At 46.5% G+C, this 16,842-nt stretch overlaps 1 protein-coding gene across 9 annotated transcripts in view; it reads right to left on the reverse strand.

Moving 5' to 3' along the window:
• Positions 1-16,842, reverse strand: part of FRMD4A (FERM domain containing 4A) — a 387,789-nt gene that overhangs the window by 22,039 nt on the left and 348,908 nt on the right. For all 9 annotated transcript variants that reach the window (XM_069873274.1, XM_069873358.1, XM_069873440.1 and 6 more), the window contains 3 exons: positions 14,210-14,348; positions 7,636-7,777; positions 420-553 (listed from right to left, as the gene is read on the reverse strand). In XM_069873274.1, the coding sequence (XP_069729375.1) occupies positions 420-553; positions 7,636-7,777; positions 14,210-14,348 (415 nt within the window). The remainder of the gene's footprint in view (positions 1-419; positions 554-7,635; positions 7,778-14,209; positions 14,349-16,842) is intronic.

The following is a 16,842-nucleotide window of genomic DNA, read 5'->3' on the forward strand; positions in this document are numbered from 1 at the left end:
TGAAGAAAATCATGTAAAGTCAGGCTTGCTCCTGTTCCTTTTTGCCAATGAAGTCAAAAGTATTTGAGAACTGATTACCTGTAAACAGGATAGCCTTCCTATGCCATTTATGTAGCTGCATATTCCCACCAAAGTCAATAAGAAGCCTGTCTGAATGCGTGTTAAACAGTTTCAAACAGCAGCCACGGATGCTGAGCACCTTCCTAGCCCCAAGCCAACTGAGAACCCAACTGACATGGGGTCTTTTTCTCTGGGAGGTAAATGTCCTTTGTGACTGCAATCTGGAGTTGAAACAGCTTTGCAAAATGAGACTGCAGAATGGACCTCTTTGCCTGACTCCACGCCCCCTCCAAACAACCAGCATGCTATGATAACGCAAGTAACTGAGTGTTACAGGTTATAAAATGCCCATTGCCTACCGCTTCTCGGAGACACAGTTTCTTCAGCTCTTCCAAGCGTTGGCGCAGTGTCTCTTCCAAAGCTTCTTGCCTGGATTTCAGCGCGGCCAGCATGTCTTTCTTGGCAGACTGAGAACTATCTGACTCTTGGGAACCTATCAATAAACAATGATTTCACTAGGCCAGCTGACGGCAGAATACACATCTGGACTGCTCTGTAATTTTACCAAAGCCTGGATGCAATACTTCCAAAAGAGAAATCACATTATGACATGAAGCAGGTGTTACCCAGCCGTGTTTGTTTACAGCAAATTCTTAATGTTTAAGCTAACAGACAGAAACTGGACAGCGGGGCACACAAGACATTTGTAAATATAGAAAACCAAAATTATTCATGTAAAGAACATAGAAAGAAAAAGACATACCACTGCCATTAAAGTTCCCAATGGCAAATAACAGCACAGTTTATGAAAGCCCTGAAGATGCATTTTTTTTTGAAATTAAGCATAGAAGAAAACATTTGACAACACAGCCTGCTTCTTAAGAATTGCAGTTATCCAAGTAGTCAACATTTAATTCAATCTGTTTACAGTGTCTGTTTTATGAAAAAAATGCAATGGAACAAAATTACCTAGCAAGTAGGTAATTTTTCTAGTGCTCCCAAGCATCCACTGTCCCAAGGTGACTCTCGGTGGGGGGCTCCCTTACCCCTCTAAAGCAATGGTGCAGAGTAAGCAGACCTTCATTCTCTGCAGGAGTCAGACACAATAGGACGATAGATGGAGTTTTTTGTGCATCTGTAGGACTGGGGTGAGATGGAGCTTATAAATACATTTGCACCTTGGCCTCCAAGCATACAGTGAAGATACTCAGCCCAAGGAGGCTGAAAATGTTGCTGCCATTTCACAGAGCTCTGGAAGGAACCTGGGAACAACTCTTTGTTTTGGCAGCAGAACAGAGTGAAATTTGTGCTTTCAGCTTCATTTTTCATTGCTACTATTCCAGCAGACCATTAAAGCTAAACTGAGAGAGGACTGAGGCAACCCATGCCATGAAACAGTTCTGCATGGGCCCACGGGGAGCAGAGAGTCTCACAGATCTTTTCCATCACTGTTTTCATACAGGAAGACTGTTGGCACTCACTCTGCAAAGTGCTGCCCCTCTTTGTTACACCTTTTATTGGGCTGTGCTGGAGGTGGCTAAAGGTCTCTCTAAAGGTCAGCCAGGTTGACCATCACCAGGCAAAGGATAGTCCCATGGTGAGATGTCTGTTGAGCTGCTGTGGTCATCCTCATCTAGCTGCTGCGGTCATATAATTTTATTTGGGTTTGCCCGCACAGAGCAACAAAATTCAATTCCGCAAACACATCTGTGCTGCAGGAACTTGACGGGATCTTCTGGAGGAGGCTTGTATTTGCATTGGCAAGGAAAGCCCTCTCTAGTATTTAGTAATTCTTAATAGTAACCCTGGTGAGCAGTTATTAGCAAAAACTGAAGTGCTGAATTTCTTCACTGAATTGCCAGCAAACTGCTGAGTCCTGGTAAAAAGCTGCTCATGATTCCAGCAGATGTTTCAACCCCCCCTTTTTTTTAAAGACAACTTTAATGACCTACATTTTCCTTTCAAATGCTCTTCCCCTTTCCTTCCTCTCTCTGCTCCCTGCCTCCACGCCAGCCTTGTATTTATTTTTAGAAGCTCTCCGTTTTTGCACCGCAGGTTGCCACAGCAGCTACATAGATGCCGAAACATTTAAAAGCATAAGGGTAGCTTAAACCCTGGCCAGACGCCTGAGCTGATTCGGGGTGTGCCGACAAGAAGGAAACAAACGGCTTCTGGCTGAGTTGGTACAGACCCAAACCAAGCACAGACAGTTCATGGTGTTTGCTCCAGCTGTGCTCACCCTGTGTGACAGCGACACTGGTCTCAACGCTGCTGCGGTCAGTGGCATCGTCCACTGAGCACACACTTTGCCATCTTTCCCACCCTTCCCAGAAATCAAAGAACTGGGGGAGATCTGGAAGCACACTGTCATGTTCTGAATTAAGCAATGGGATTATTTTTTTTATTTAAAAGCTGAACTATTTTGGGGTGTATTATTAGATTTTTATGGGTTGGATACCCTGCTTGTTCTCGCAGGTGAAAAGCAAATGGAAACTTGATCAAGAGAATCACACCCATGTGAGATGCTTGTAAAGGAGCAGAGAACAGTGCTTTCTATTGCTGGGGTACTTACAGCTTCCATTAGATACTCTTTATTTATAAATATGTATTAATCCAGCCTCAAGCAAGGCTGTGACCACAGACCCACCTCCAAATCCAGTGGCGGTTGACCCAAAAATGTCAGAACTAATCAAAAGACCATAAAAACAACCAAAGAAATAATCAAAGACCAGCACAAACCAAACCAATCAAGCAGATACTACCTTCAATCAGCCACATTAAATATGATGCTCACTGAGTCATGGCTGCCCGGTGCCTTCTAAAGGGGATGATCAACACAGAAAAATCAGTCCTGAAAGATCAGTCCTAACAGGAGAGACTCCTATTTCGACAGATATGGTTGAATGGGAGGCTTTCTCGGGTATTTTATCTCTCGCAGTTAGAGATAATTCCTAACAGAGTAAACCAGAGAAAGGTTGCTGAAATATGTAATTTCCATGGACAGCTTTTGAACCTTTCTGTAAAAAATATTACTCAGCCTCTTTCCCATTTTGCTGTGCAAATGGGAAACCAAACTCTGCATTTTAACACACACTTCTGCAGAACCATTTGATGTCATTAAAAGGGTTGTGAAAACACACTGGGTAGCAAGCACAGGGCCATCTTCTTGATGAGCATCAGGAACCTGCTGAACTGTGTTTTGACAGCCAATGCTGCGGGTTTCATTGCAAAGCCAAGACAAGGGTATATGCCCTTTTCTGCTTAGAATACAGGACAGGACACAGCTCTTGGTGACCTGAACATCTGCTTAATACCCTATCAATGTATAGATACACTACTCATCTTCTAACATACACCTTGCCTCTCTGGGCAATTTCTCCATCCACCAACCTTCAGGAGAACATGAGCTGTGAAATGGGGTGAGAATGTGGTTGTCCCTTCCCAATTCATTCCTCCAGCAGAATTCATGGTTTAGCTTCTTCACCAGCATTAATGTGCTGGTTTCTGATTGCTCCAGACCAGTGATGTCAGGACAGTCTTAGTGATGTTGATGGGGATGTGAAGCAAGCCAGCCACACCCTCGAAGGATTTGACCAAGACAATGTGCTGTGTCTGTGCAGATCTGCTACCTGGCTACCAGGTGTTGGCTCCAAGACAAATGTTGTTTTAAAGTGTGTCAAAGAGATGAGACCAGCAACACGAGCCACCATTTTGAAGAGGAAAGCCCTACCAGTGACTCACTGTTTGTCCCCATTTCCTCCACCTGTTTTAGCAGAGTGGAGTCAACTTGGAAAAAGGATAAAAGAGAAAGCTGAAAATAAGCAGGGAGCATAGATGGGATGCTAAAGAGCAGAGGGAGCCAAGGCTTGGTGCTAGCACCTGCGAGGGGAAAGGAGATGCAACAAGACGGCTGAGCAGCAGTGAGGCAAGGGCATCCAGGCATCTCTTCTCTTTCTGATTTTGCAAGTCTCCTCCTCCAGGAAAAACACATCTAAATAAGGCAAACCCTTCATGCTGCATCCGGCTGCTCACTCCAGCTCGCTGGCATTCACTTGAGGTCCTCATGGAAGGCTGTCCCCTGGGCAGGGAAGGGAAGGTCCCCCCACGCTTGCTCCGTGCCAGAGCCCAGGCTGACTCACTGCGCCAGGATGTCAGTGCTCGACAGCCAGCAATCCCAGACAGCCACTATCTCTCGTCTTTGCCAGACAAATAGGATATCCTCTGCGGCATGCGGGAGCCCAGCTGGAGCTGCTCGGCACAGGATGTGCTCAGATATCCTGTGGGCGACTCGTCTTCACAGTCGTGCTGAAGGCTGCACGGGTGCTGCTTATCCGCTCCAACACCCGCCAGGGCGGTCCAGCTGGGAGAAGGCTCCGCCAGATGGAGGGCTGGGAAACCGGCTGGCTGGGCTCTGTCATGGCATTTTCAAATGTAAACAGGCCCCTGCACAGGAAAACTCCACGGCTGATGAAGCAACGGTGCTCAGGGGGCCAGAGGCTCCACAAACACATCTGCAGAGCTAAAGCAGAGGTGCTACGCTGTAGTCTCTCCTCTGCCCACCAAGACGAAGGCAGCAGTCTGGGGTTCAGTCCAACAATAACCCAGCAATAATGTGGCTCCTCTCTAGCTAAGAGACCTGCAGAGCTCTTAGGGCACAGACTGCCCTGAAGAAAAAAATCCACCTTAGACCTAACATGATTTTACTCTGATAATGATCCCTGCTGGCTTTGACTAGGGTTCATGCAGTTTAAAAGCAAAGCTTTCACTCCCCCCGGGCAAGTCTTGTCCCAGATGTCCAGGGATGGCTCAGAGATCCTGAGCAGAATATTGTTGAGTTAAATCCCAGCATTCCTAGCTTGGGGCCCCCCTTCAGAGCCCAAATGTCCTCAAAATTTAAAGAGTGAGCTTGTCAGAAATGCACTTGATAGCACCAGGTACCAAACTTACAACTCTGCAGTGGACACAGACTGAGATGGAGGGCCTGGGAAACACGGAGAAGCTTAGGCTTTGGCTCTGAATTGCTACAACCACAGGGAAGTCCCTGTCCCCGTCCAAGACTCCATTTCCTTGCTGCTGCCTTAAGCCTGTAAGTGATGAGGGGCAGTGGCTGCCTTGCACCGCACAGCAGGATCTTGGCCAGACAGTGTAACAGCTGGAAGCAACAACAACTATTTCCTCACGGCCTTGTCGCAAACACAGGGGAGCCATGCCAGCTCCGGCGTGCTCCTCATCCCGCTGACAGCCCCTTCAGTGAGGAGGAGCGAGATGGACAGAGGAAACGGCTACAAGTAATTTCTGAGAAAAAAGGACAGGGAACGGTAGGGAAGTGGGGGTAAACAGAAATTCAGCTCTGCCCTTGTGATTTCGAGTCACTCGGTTTATTTATAGCCTGGAAATCTACTGTGGCCACTTAATCATTTGCACTTATTCTCTCCAGCGCGCAGGCTGTACTGTGATAACCCATCATTGTTGTGACTGTGTGCTGATAATCTTTGGCACAATGGGAGGAAACGCAAAGGCTGGGACAGGCAGTTAATGCCCCCTCCCATCCAGTGGGACAGGGCTGGGTCACCTCTGCCAGAGAGCTCTTGGAACAGGGGGTCTGGGTGACCCCGTCTGGGTGAAGCAATCTAGGGTCTCCCAGTCCCTTATATCTATCCTCCCCTGCCAGATATTCTCCCTCTACAGTTCTTTCCCTCCACAAGTGTGCTTGTAGATGCTGGAAGGCACAGAGCAGCAGAAAAACTGACAGCTCTCCTTAACATTTTGGGGAGAGCCCTGACCTCATAGCTAGTAGAACCTAAAGGCAGCTCTGAACACAGGAACCTGGAGGGAGCCGTGCTTGCCTGGCCTGCCAGTACCTCAACCAAAACAGAGGTTCACAGTCCTAGGTAGGCATCCAGGTAGACCAAACTGCCTACCCAGTCCTGAAGAAATGACTCATCTGGTCAATGAACTTTGCGTGGGTCTAGTCACCAGCACAATTCTGCTTAATCTTCAAACCTCTTGCTCAGCCAGAAGGGATTTGAGCAGGGAGCAAAAACATACAGAAGTAAAAACATGGGTAGCTCCCCGTTTGGGATTTCCTGATAGCTGCCAGCCCTACTGAAACTTTTATGAACCTCATTTTCCACTGGCTTTCACCTGGCTACTGCTCCCTCAGTGTGAGAGCAGCAGCAGACTCCCATGTCTTTTTTCTGGGAAGGCAAAAAGTCAGTGTATTAACATGAAAACAGGATTACTACCAAGTAGCTCTCACAAACTTGGGAATGGTGCCCAGGAGGCTGAGATCTTGGAAAGACCTTAAGAACTTCCTTGGGGTACTTAATGTTATTTACTTTCCAGGAGAGCTAGAAAAAAATGCCAAACAAAGAGCTTCAACAACCTGACACCAGTCCAGGAGCTGCTCAGCTACTGCAGCTCCCTGAGCGATGGGAGGCACAGGTTATGCACTGCACCAGGAGGACCTAAGGAGCAGAAAGGCATCTCTGTTTGCAAGCAAGGCAAGGAATTGCACAGCAGGCTGCTCTGGAGCTCTGTAAGCACTGCACATTTTAACCCCTTGCTGGACCTTCTCCATGCAGGAAAGTGTGGCTTTTAAGGTACATGAAGGTACATGGACTCTTCCCTCTTCCCTTGTCAAGTGTGGGAAGGTTACTCTTCAGTGTTACCGATCTTAACACAATCGGTTTTGATAACTTGATCTGATGCTTAACAGAGGGCATTTAATTGACTGGAACTGTTAATTAACTTTGCCCTTCTGGAGAGCTTCTCACCTGAACAGTTTCAAGCTCTTCACAAACTATCAATGCTTGCTTTGCTCCTGGAGTGATCTTTAGCACTGGTTTACACACAGCTTGCCCTGTTCAGGCTGACAGAAGAGTTTCAAAGAAATACAGATGAGTTCCTGTCTCCTCGTCTGATGCTCTGTCTCTCCTCCATATCAACTTCTCTTGAGTTTCTTTCACAGATTACATCTTCCTTATAACAGGAAGGTGCTCTGTGCCACAAAAAGAAACCTCTAGGCCCCCACACTCATATGGTGGAGAGTGTTAGGGAATAGCTCTTTTCAGTCTGGGGCATCAGGCAAATTCCAGCAATAGAGAGGCAAGGCAGATGTGCACCCTGTGAAGAAGCCACCTTGCCTCAACATTGTTAAGGGACATCACCAACTCCCAGCCTCGGTTTCCCTAGTGAGCTGCACTGGTTGACTGCATCGTCACCGCTGGCTGGGGCTGCTTCACAAATGCATCTGCCTAAGGATGAGATGGGTGCCAAGGGGTAATTATAGTAGAAACTGTGAAGAGACATCACATCTCAGCTGGAAAGTGACAGGTTGGAGATGACATCCTGGGGCCAAAGAGGAAACAAGCAGCAGTAATGAGAGAGGGGGAAACTGCTGCCTGTGCTGTTTGCGGGGCAACGTGCTGAGAGACAGACTAACACCTGGAAAGACAGAAAGACTAAGGGGAAGTGACTTTCATTTCTGCAATGCAGCTTCTGGCTGCTCCCCATTCTGCCATGGCCATGACCCTTCCTGCCATATTCCCTCCAGTTACAGGATAAAGGACCTACCTGATGACAGAAGACTCCCGCTGCTGCCACTGATAATTTTGCCTTTACTCCCCATGTTGGCCAGCTTTGAGGTCTTGAGCGTTCCAGTTTCAGTCAGGTCAATCGCAATCTCGCTCAGGCTTCTTGCAGCATGAATCTTGGACTGGACATGGAAACAGGAGTTAATAATGATCTAGCACTTCTTTAGAGCTCATAGAGGAAAATGTCCTTTTGCTGAGACAGGAAACAGGCTTTCACAACAAACTTGGATTATTTTATAAGAACAGAAGCAGTCTGGCACAGCATTCACTGCTGCACGTTTTACATTCTTAACTGGGTGCAATTCTGGCATCGCTTCCTGTTGTTTGTTATTTTCTCTGCTTTGCCACAGACATTTTTCCCTCTCAAACAAACTGTATGGAGTCACTGAGTTAGCACATGCAATGAGACACCTTCAAAAATATCAACATAATAAACTGCAAAGCCCAAAGGCTGAAGACCAAGTACAGCATTAAAAGGAGGAGCCTTTACAAATCGGTAGTGAGCTTTGGACCAAGTGACAGTGAGGATGTGGCTTAAACAGGCTGTTATGAGAAGCTGGAAGAAAATACTGGCAGGAGAACACGTTCAGGTTATGGTCCAGACTTACAAGCTGCACGCAATGCCCATACATTAACATCACTCCAGTAAGAAACCATAGCCAGCCCCAGCTCAGTAACTGGCCATACTAGGACAAGGAGTCATCCATTGTACACCACCATGTGTCAACAATCTAGACCTCTCCAGGTGAAAGCGAACATATATACTGTCTCAAGCTATGTTAGGAAGGAATGAGCTGACTCCATTGGTTATGGAACGATACATGACAACAAGATGCCCAGAAAGTTCAGGTGAGCTAACTCAAGAACCTTCAATGCAAGACAAACTCCACTGTTAGCAGCTCCCCATCAAGTCCATTTTCCTGACAGCATCTAATGGGCACTGAACATGAACAAGAGGATCAAGAACACCGAACAAAGCTGCTGGAGATGACCCTTCAGTCATTGCTCTAGCACTAGCAGGAAAAGGAACCCTAAATATGAGGGTGTCTTGGGTGGCCACAAGAATCTTTCAGTCCTTTTTTCTGACCACTACAGCCTTAGGATAACCTTAAAATAGCAACTGCCACATTAGAACAACCTCAAAGCTTTTCCAGTCCTCTACCTCATTTCTGACTGGGGTCATCTCCAAGCACTTCATAATAAAATCTAAGGAAACTTTTCATTAAGCCATTGTGGAATAGTTTGTCCACATGGAAAATAACCTCCTGCCTGTTTTGAACTAATGCTTAAGCTCTGTGCTCTGTTTTATGTATCGGTTGTTGAATTTGCTTCAGGTAACAAGCTATGCTAGCAAGGAGGGAACTGACAACCAGGAAGAAGCTCCCCATCTGCAACATGGCACACAAAGATGAATGCTGTTGCATCTCTTAAAATGAAATTGGCTTCTTGCTCACTGACCCTCATGTGAGCTCCTCCATCATGGATGGAGGGAGCTTGGAGCTCAGCTCATCGCACAAATCTCACAAGTCCCGTGCTGCTGAACTTCAATTAGCCTGGCCCTGCAGGGCCACTGACCTGCAATTTCTGTTTCCCGGAACCCAGAAAGTTATTAGAACATTGTGGTGAGACTGTCTGGTCGCACAAAGACAACAGGATGGTCAAGCCCAGTTCAGCTGAGCATTCACCTCTACAACTCCTCAAGGCCAGAAGAGAATCTCAGCCCTAGTCATATAGTTAAGGTGACAGGGATATCATTACAGCGCTGACAAATCAGAAGCTGACTGATGTCCATGTACCAGGGTGTGATCTCTTCCCACTGGAACTAACACGAGAAGAGAGTGCAAGGAACGCTTGCCATGATGGGATTTTGAGTGTTACTTCACGTCCTCAGGAAGCAGAAATCATTTTAACAAGAGCTAAGGCTGAACTGATGGCTGAATGCTCAACCATACTGAGCTTCACTTTACTAATTTGCTGTGGGGCTTTGGGTAAGACACTTAAGGTTAAATTCTTAGTGATCCCCTGCCTCTGTTTGCACATCAACGAAATAATAAGGGAAGTAAAATGTCTCCCTGTTGCACACTGTATTTTTAAGATTAATGCAAGACTTCAAATGAAGACAGTAGTGGGAAAGCCTCATTCTGAAAACACTCTGAAGTACTATCATAATTTAGCATTTTTGGGTGTTTATAGTCTCTATCATTATCATTCAGAGGTACCCAAATGCCTCACAAGCTTATTTCCACAACAGCCCCAAGAGCAGAGTGTGTGCACTGACTTATTTGAGTGCAGCACTCACTTATTTAGGTGCAGAAGCTGAACTACCTGCCAAGATGTCAGAGCAGATCAGGCAACCACTACTGACTCTCTTAAATGATACAGCTCTCTCTAATGACATAACCAATTAGAAACCACTTATTTCCAGCAGCTCTCACCCAAACTCAACCCTAGGAGAAGGACAGCACCTTTTAAATTTCCTGGATCTGAGGTTTGTGGTCAGAAACAAGTTTTGTGAAAGATGTTCTCCAGCTCTGGAAGGCTAGTTCTAGGTGAAGAGGAAAAGTCATGGCTTTTATCTAATGAGATTTCCTGCTACTTCAGTTTTGATAAGGAGCCTGAGCTGCTGTCTTGCTGCAAAGGTCTGGCATTGAAGGTAACAAGTCTCTAGGCTTCTCCTATCCTAGTGATTTATCCCCTGCAAGTATATACATATATATATATGCTATGTGACTCTGTACATACACTGGGATATGTACCCCTTGTACAATCCCAAGAACAGACAGACTGATCACATCCAATATCTGCCTATCCTATAATGAGTCCTTGCAGGGGATGTCTAGGGAAGGTACAAACTCCAAGCCTGCACAGGCAGATCCTGCTCTCCCTCTCTGCAAGGCAGTGGTTTTCCAATATAGGAAATGTAGGATATCCAATGTAGGATAGTTACAGGAGAAGCACTGTAGTTTATTCCCAATCATTTTCAGGCTACAAATTAGGGGAGACACTGGCCCTACCTATTTGACCAGGCACCTGGTCATCTAAAATGCTGAGTAAAGGCGAGACACCGGGATGCTGTTTTGGTCCTGGCTGGCACGCCAAGCCAGCAGTTGCTGGAAGCGTGCCCTACACAAGGCAAATGAACAAATGATATAAGATCAAAGCCTGGCATCCCTGGAGCCAAGGGAGAGAAAAAGCAAACCAGAAGAGAGCAGAGAGGGGATCTGCAGGGCACAGTGAGCTTCCTCCACAGATGCTGCAGTGCAATCCAAACCTGCTGAAGCTGTAGAAGAAGGTTTTAGATCTGACCACAGTTGTGCTAATGGCGCCCTGTGCTAAACAGCTGGGATGGAGTATCTCCTGAAAGGAATGGGGTTAATTTTCCATGCTGCTCAATCCCTGCTGCCTACAGCGATGCCGATCAGCATCAGGTGGTCTTGTGCTTTGGACAGTCACTCATCAACGGCAGGAATCAGACCAACAGCTCATTTCATACAGGCCACTGAGCAGCAGCCAGCGCAAGGTCTGGGCTAGACTCTCTACTGACAGCACAATAGCGGAAAGCTAGATTACATCCCATTAACGCTCCCTCAGGCCCTGCAGTCCCTCCTGACTCAAAAATTTTAAAGCACTTAGCACAGACCTGCCAAGTCTCATTTACATGGAGGGAGACTGGCTCATTCACGAGTCATTTCAAAGCACGGGGCCAAACTGATCCCCAGTGTTGTTCTGACAGGGTCAGAGGTTGAAGAAAAATCCATCACTGAAATGCAAGAGTAGACGGACACTAGGGATGAATTCATCCCTCTCGCTTGCAGTGATGGGGCTTTGCTGCAGGTGATTTTTTTAAACCCTTGGCCTATTTTCTACCAGTTCATTCAGCCAAAAAGCCTTGTGCTTGGAGGAATGAGCTGTTGGAAATTCCCACAAAACAAGACTTCTCAAGGCTTCTAGGCCAAACAATTGATTGACTCAGCGCAGTCAACAGAGCAAAGATATGCCTCAAAGTCCTGCCGCATCTGTCTCCTGAAAACAAGGGAAGCTGACAGGAGTTCTGCACGCTGACATGTTCGCTTGGAAAGCTGGGGATCTTTTCAGTCTCCACGTTACGCTTCGATTGCAAGGAGAGAGAGACAGATCAGCAGGGAGCAAGATGCTGGGAACTCGGCGAGCTGGCAGGAGTTCAAGGCAGAGTGAGGCTGCAAAGAAGGCTGGGAGCTCACTTGCAAAAATGTCAAAATCCAGGCAAAGCTGGGTTTATTTCTTTTTTAAAATCAAATGAGGGAGCTTTTCTAGTGGATTTGTGCAGAACATCCAAATCCAACCGGTGCCCAGTTATATGAGGAGCATGGAGTTCAAGCTTGTTTCATGACTATGTCATATGTCCTGCCATCTAGTATACATCACTGGACTGAAGGCTCAGTTGCAGTGAGAACCAGCAGGCTTTTTCTTAAGTTTGTTTTTATTTTTCTTTCTTTTGTCAGAATGATATAAAATGCCAAGTTTGGACATGAAAGGGCAGCATATCTAAATTTTGCTTTGAAGCTGGGGATTCGACTGAAGTGGAGACTGAGACTTAAGGGGATGCAAACCCGTGTGACCTGAAACTCAAATAAATGTTTGTCTAAGCCCTTGAGAGCTGAAACAAAGTAATTTCCCACTGCCCCACTCTGTTGTACGTTTTACTGGTTTTCAAAAGTGAAACACACATGGGTACAGTGTCCTGAAGTGACCAGTGGGATGAACCGATCAATTAAAATTGATGGATCTATCAATCTTGTCAGTGCCACATCAAAGATGAGGACAACAGACTAAAATACAAGCTCTGTCAAGAGAAAGGGAAAAAAATATTTGTATGCTTTAACTTCAAAGCCTCAGCATGACCACCAGGATTATTGTGACAAAGCACACTGACATGGTCACAGACGTGACAGGTTGACAAACGAGTGCTGGTGGGTGGTGCTGTCTGTAGGAGTGTGAGAGAGGGGAGATCAGATTGAAACACAATCTGCTATCAACAAAAGAAGTCACTGAAGGGAAGTCCTGGGCATTCAAGAGACCCAGCTCCTTACCAAAGAAATGGTAGGAGGAGGGAATCTCCTTTTGTTTGTTGGTTGCTTGTGACCTAAATACCTCGTGGCTAGATCAGCAAATCCATCTGGCTAAAAGTAAAAAAAACCCAAAAACTTCTGTTTGTTTGCTGAGTGGCTTTTGTTGAGAGCAAAACAGAGAGGGCTATGTCTTGCCCTGATGTTGCTGAGCAGAGGAGTGGGACAGGAAACCATTACTTGGTATCAGGTGAACGTGCCATTTTGTCCGTATTCACAGCTGGCACTCAGGCAGGGGTGGGAGAACAGCTACGCCCCCAAATTCAACACAGCTCACAGCAACATGAATCCTGTTTTTTTGGATTAGATGGGACATGACCAAAATGGGTGTAACCATGTGTCACTGATGTGGCACTGATGGCCCTTCACATAATTTCAGCAAGACAATTCAATTCATTGAACAGGCTGAAAAATAATGCAGCGAAGGAAAAGAGGAAAAAGCAATATTTTTCTGCTAGTTTCAGTGGGCTGAATTGGCTTATGAAGGGACCTGATAGGGCTGGGACTGGGCCTGTGCAAGGAAGGGAGCAGCCCCTGCCTGAAAATCCAGGCAGTGTTTTCAGCAAGAGCAAGAAGTTGATTGTTTCAGCCCTTTAGAGGACTATTGCCCTGCACATTCTTGCTGTCTCGCAAGAGATGGGGGCAATTCAGGCAGCTGTATAAGAAGGTAAACACTCAGCACAGACTTCATCTTCCCTGTGAAGTTCTATATCAGCACGCTCACATGGAGAAGGGCATCTGCATGAGAAGTCTCTCTTCTGTCTCAAAGTGATCTCAAAGTGATCAAAGCAATCTCCTGCTGCTCTGGGTATGCCTAAAATTACTGTTGAATAAAGGAATTAGAGGGAAAACACACATTCCTCTGGTTTCAAGGTGGTTTGTTTTGTGTATTAAGCAGCCTTTTGTGCACCACCAGATCAAGACAGTTACTTCTAAGGCAAGGCTGTCAGCATCCAGTCCCCTCCTTCTGCTGTGAGATTCTATGCGGAGAAAGAAATAATATCCCTAGCCCTCATTTCTAGGAAAATACAATAGTAAAAAGCAAGGGACAGCAAGAAGGATTTAGAAACAGGTGTAGAGCGTGAAGATACTTTGAACTCAGTTATTGAAAGCTACTCTAACTTTATGACAGAGTTCAAGAACCAGAAGATGTGCAAACCATCCAGACAGGGGCACGAGCCTATCTGCCACAAACTTTGGCTCCTCCAATTTGGCCACAGTTCAGCACAAGCTTTCCCTCAATCCTCACTCTCATAGACGTGAATTTGATACAAATTCCTTCAATCTGGCCAAAGCAGCAGATATTTCAAGTCACTTTGCCTTTTTAATCTTAAGCAGAAAGGGAGGGGAAGAAAGAAGCCAACATCTGAACTTGACCTTGCAGGGACTGTAGGGAGTGGGAAGGCCTCATCCACTGCAACATGCACTTCCCATCTCTGACATACTTACCTTGCTTTGCTTTCTGTCCAGGTAGAACTGGTGTTGACTAATGGCCATAGCCCAGATAGACTTTATGAGTGCTGGACAGGCGTACCACGTATGCACAGCGATGCCACTATGCCCAAAAGTCCTCCTGGTCACGGATGCTCTGGAGAGGAGAAAAGAATGAACTGGGATTACACCAAAGTTTCCTCAAGCTGTTTTCTGTAACAGAACCTATCACATGCCTCGTAGTAAAAGCTGCTTTCTTTGCTGCGTACATCCTTGTACTAACAGGAAAAAGTGCTCAGAGAATGGCAAAAAGTGCTTGGAGAATGGCTGATCAAACTGGGAGAGCATTTACTTTAAATAAATTTTCATGTTAGCAAGCTCCAGAGGAGTAATAGTAAAGACCATCCCGTTTGTCCAGTTCAGACTGTATTGCTGGGTTTGGCTCAGCTGATGCTGACCTGCTGCATGTCCCAGAAGAATCACCAACGCCAAAGTATGTGTGAGTCCTCCATGTCTCAGCACATGCTGAGATACCTGAGGCAAAGTCCTCACACCCTTCACTACTTCTGGCTTTGGATGGTGGCTCTCAAATATTATGACCCAGGTGAGAACTAAAGATGCACAGGATCAATGGCTGCTTTAGAAAACATGGAAGAAACTCTTCAGGTACCTTGATTTCCCCGATTGTAAAAAGATCTAGCAGGACTCACCACATGGTATCGGAAATGGGCTTGTGAGGCTCGGAGAGGGCTGCCTAGTGCCCTGGAGAGAAGCATGTTACTCAGTGATTAGCTGAGTGAATTAAAAAACAGGAAAAATAAGAGCTAAATGTTTCCTCTCTGGGACTCCCAATTGTCCTCAAATATTAGCGAAAAACACAGGTTAGGTTTCCCCATGCTTTCACAGCTGTACAAAACTGCCTGATTATTCCTCCCCGCTCCTCAACTCTAACCCCACCAGCAGAGCCCCTGACACCAGCACACCCAGGGATACAGCCCTGCCTGGACCAGAGCCACCAATCTACAGCGCCCCCAAAAAATCAGGTCTTCCTTTCCAGTCTGTTAAGGAGTCTTGGGGTAGAGCACGATTATGAAATGAAGGTGAGCATTGGTACACAGGTGGATGGTGAAGAGGGGCCAGTGCAAGAGACAGCCTGGGGAGCAGGGGGTGCTACAGAGGGACTGCCACAGTCCCTAGTGAGCCCGGCGATGCACATGTGGAGGTAACACTGCAGGTCAGCCCAGGAGCTCTACGGTGCACTGCAAATGACGGGCGACTTTCTACTAGCACTTGGAAGTCCTCAAGCCTGCGAAGGCAGCGGTTCCCCTCCCGCACCTGCACTGGCCACCTCTCCTCTGGTGCCTGTGGGTTACTGCCCTGTCCAAAATTCAAGGTTAATGTGGGGAAGGGGAGGTACACAGTCAAAGAAAGTTGTGATAGAGCCAAGAATGAAAGCAAAGCAAAACTCTGCAGTGAAGGGGGAACTGCTGGCCAGGGTCAGCCTGGGAGAGGGCTGAGAGCCCTTTTGTTGGGCCTTTTCAGTGTTGCAAAATGTGTTAAAGTCAAATTGCGAAGTTACAAATCAGAAAGAAATTTATCTGAGAAAACAGCCATGTCCAATCCAAGCAAGTTCTCAAACAACCGTGATCTCAGGTTTCAGTGCCACCCTGTGCCAAGCCCTTTCCATCCAACTGGAACAGAAGACCTTGCCCTGATATGAGTACTGTTCTTGTGAGAAAACTCTCCACAGATGCAACAGGACGGGGGCTGGTGGTCCTAATGATGATGGGTGCCGGGCTGCCTTGTCTCTGACACTGGACAGAGAATGAAGGCTGTGCTAGGAGGTGCTCCTAAAGTTGAGGAGAGGAGATCCAACTCTGGATGCTTTATGTTGGCTTATTGGACACAAACCATGGCAGTACATAAGACTCCAAGGCATTAAGGCATTCAAACATGGGCTAAAGCTTTAATTCTGGTATCATCCTACTCAGTTCAAACGCAGTTACCAATTTTGAGCTCTCAGAAACATACTCTGCAAGCCATTCATCTTCTCATCTTGAAAGCAGTGATTTCAAATTTTTTTTTCTTTTTGAGATCTGTACACATTTCCCATCAAAACTGCAGACCCCATTAGAAAGTCTGCAGACTTAGCTGGTCAGAGCCATGGACTTGTTTTTCACTGCTGTCTTTTGGAGCCTGTGAGAGATGGCCCATGTGTCTTTTTTTCCGTGACTTCCCTCCATGCATGCCATGTGCGCTATGGAATTAACCCTGTTGATATCCCCTAAAACATATATAATTTCCTTCCTTTACGGGATAAGTAACTATGAAAAAGAGAGCTTAAATGGCTTATTTGAAACAGGAAGCCACAGGCAGAGACAGGGTTTAAAAACATACACTGTGTTGCCCGTCCCTGGCCACAACTGTGAAGCCGTGCTTGCTCTCCAGCGCGTGTGGCTTCGCTGACTCAGGCTCTGGTTTGGCTACACAGAGAGGAATGAGGAGAGCACTGTGCTGGCTACTCCTCTGCTTGCACATGCTGAACAACTCCTCGCAGAAGTCCATCCCACATGCCTGGGAGACAACAACCCAAGCGATGTTCCCACCATGCCACTGCAACGTGCCTTGCTGCTTTACAGCCAGCGTATCAT

Source organism: Phaenicophaeus curvirostris, chromosome 1 (assembly GCF_032191515.1).
Source record: "Phaenicophaeus curvirostris isolate KB17595 chromosome 1, BPBGC_Pcur_1.0, whole genome shotgun sequence".
In the NCBI taxonomy this organism is placed as follows: domain Eukaryota; kingdom Metazoa; phylum Chordata; class Aves; order Cuculiformes; family Cuculidae; genus Phaenicophaeus; species Phaenicophaeus curvirostris.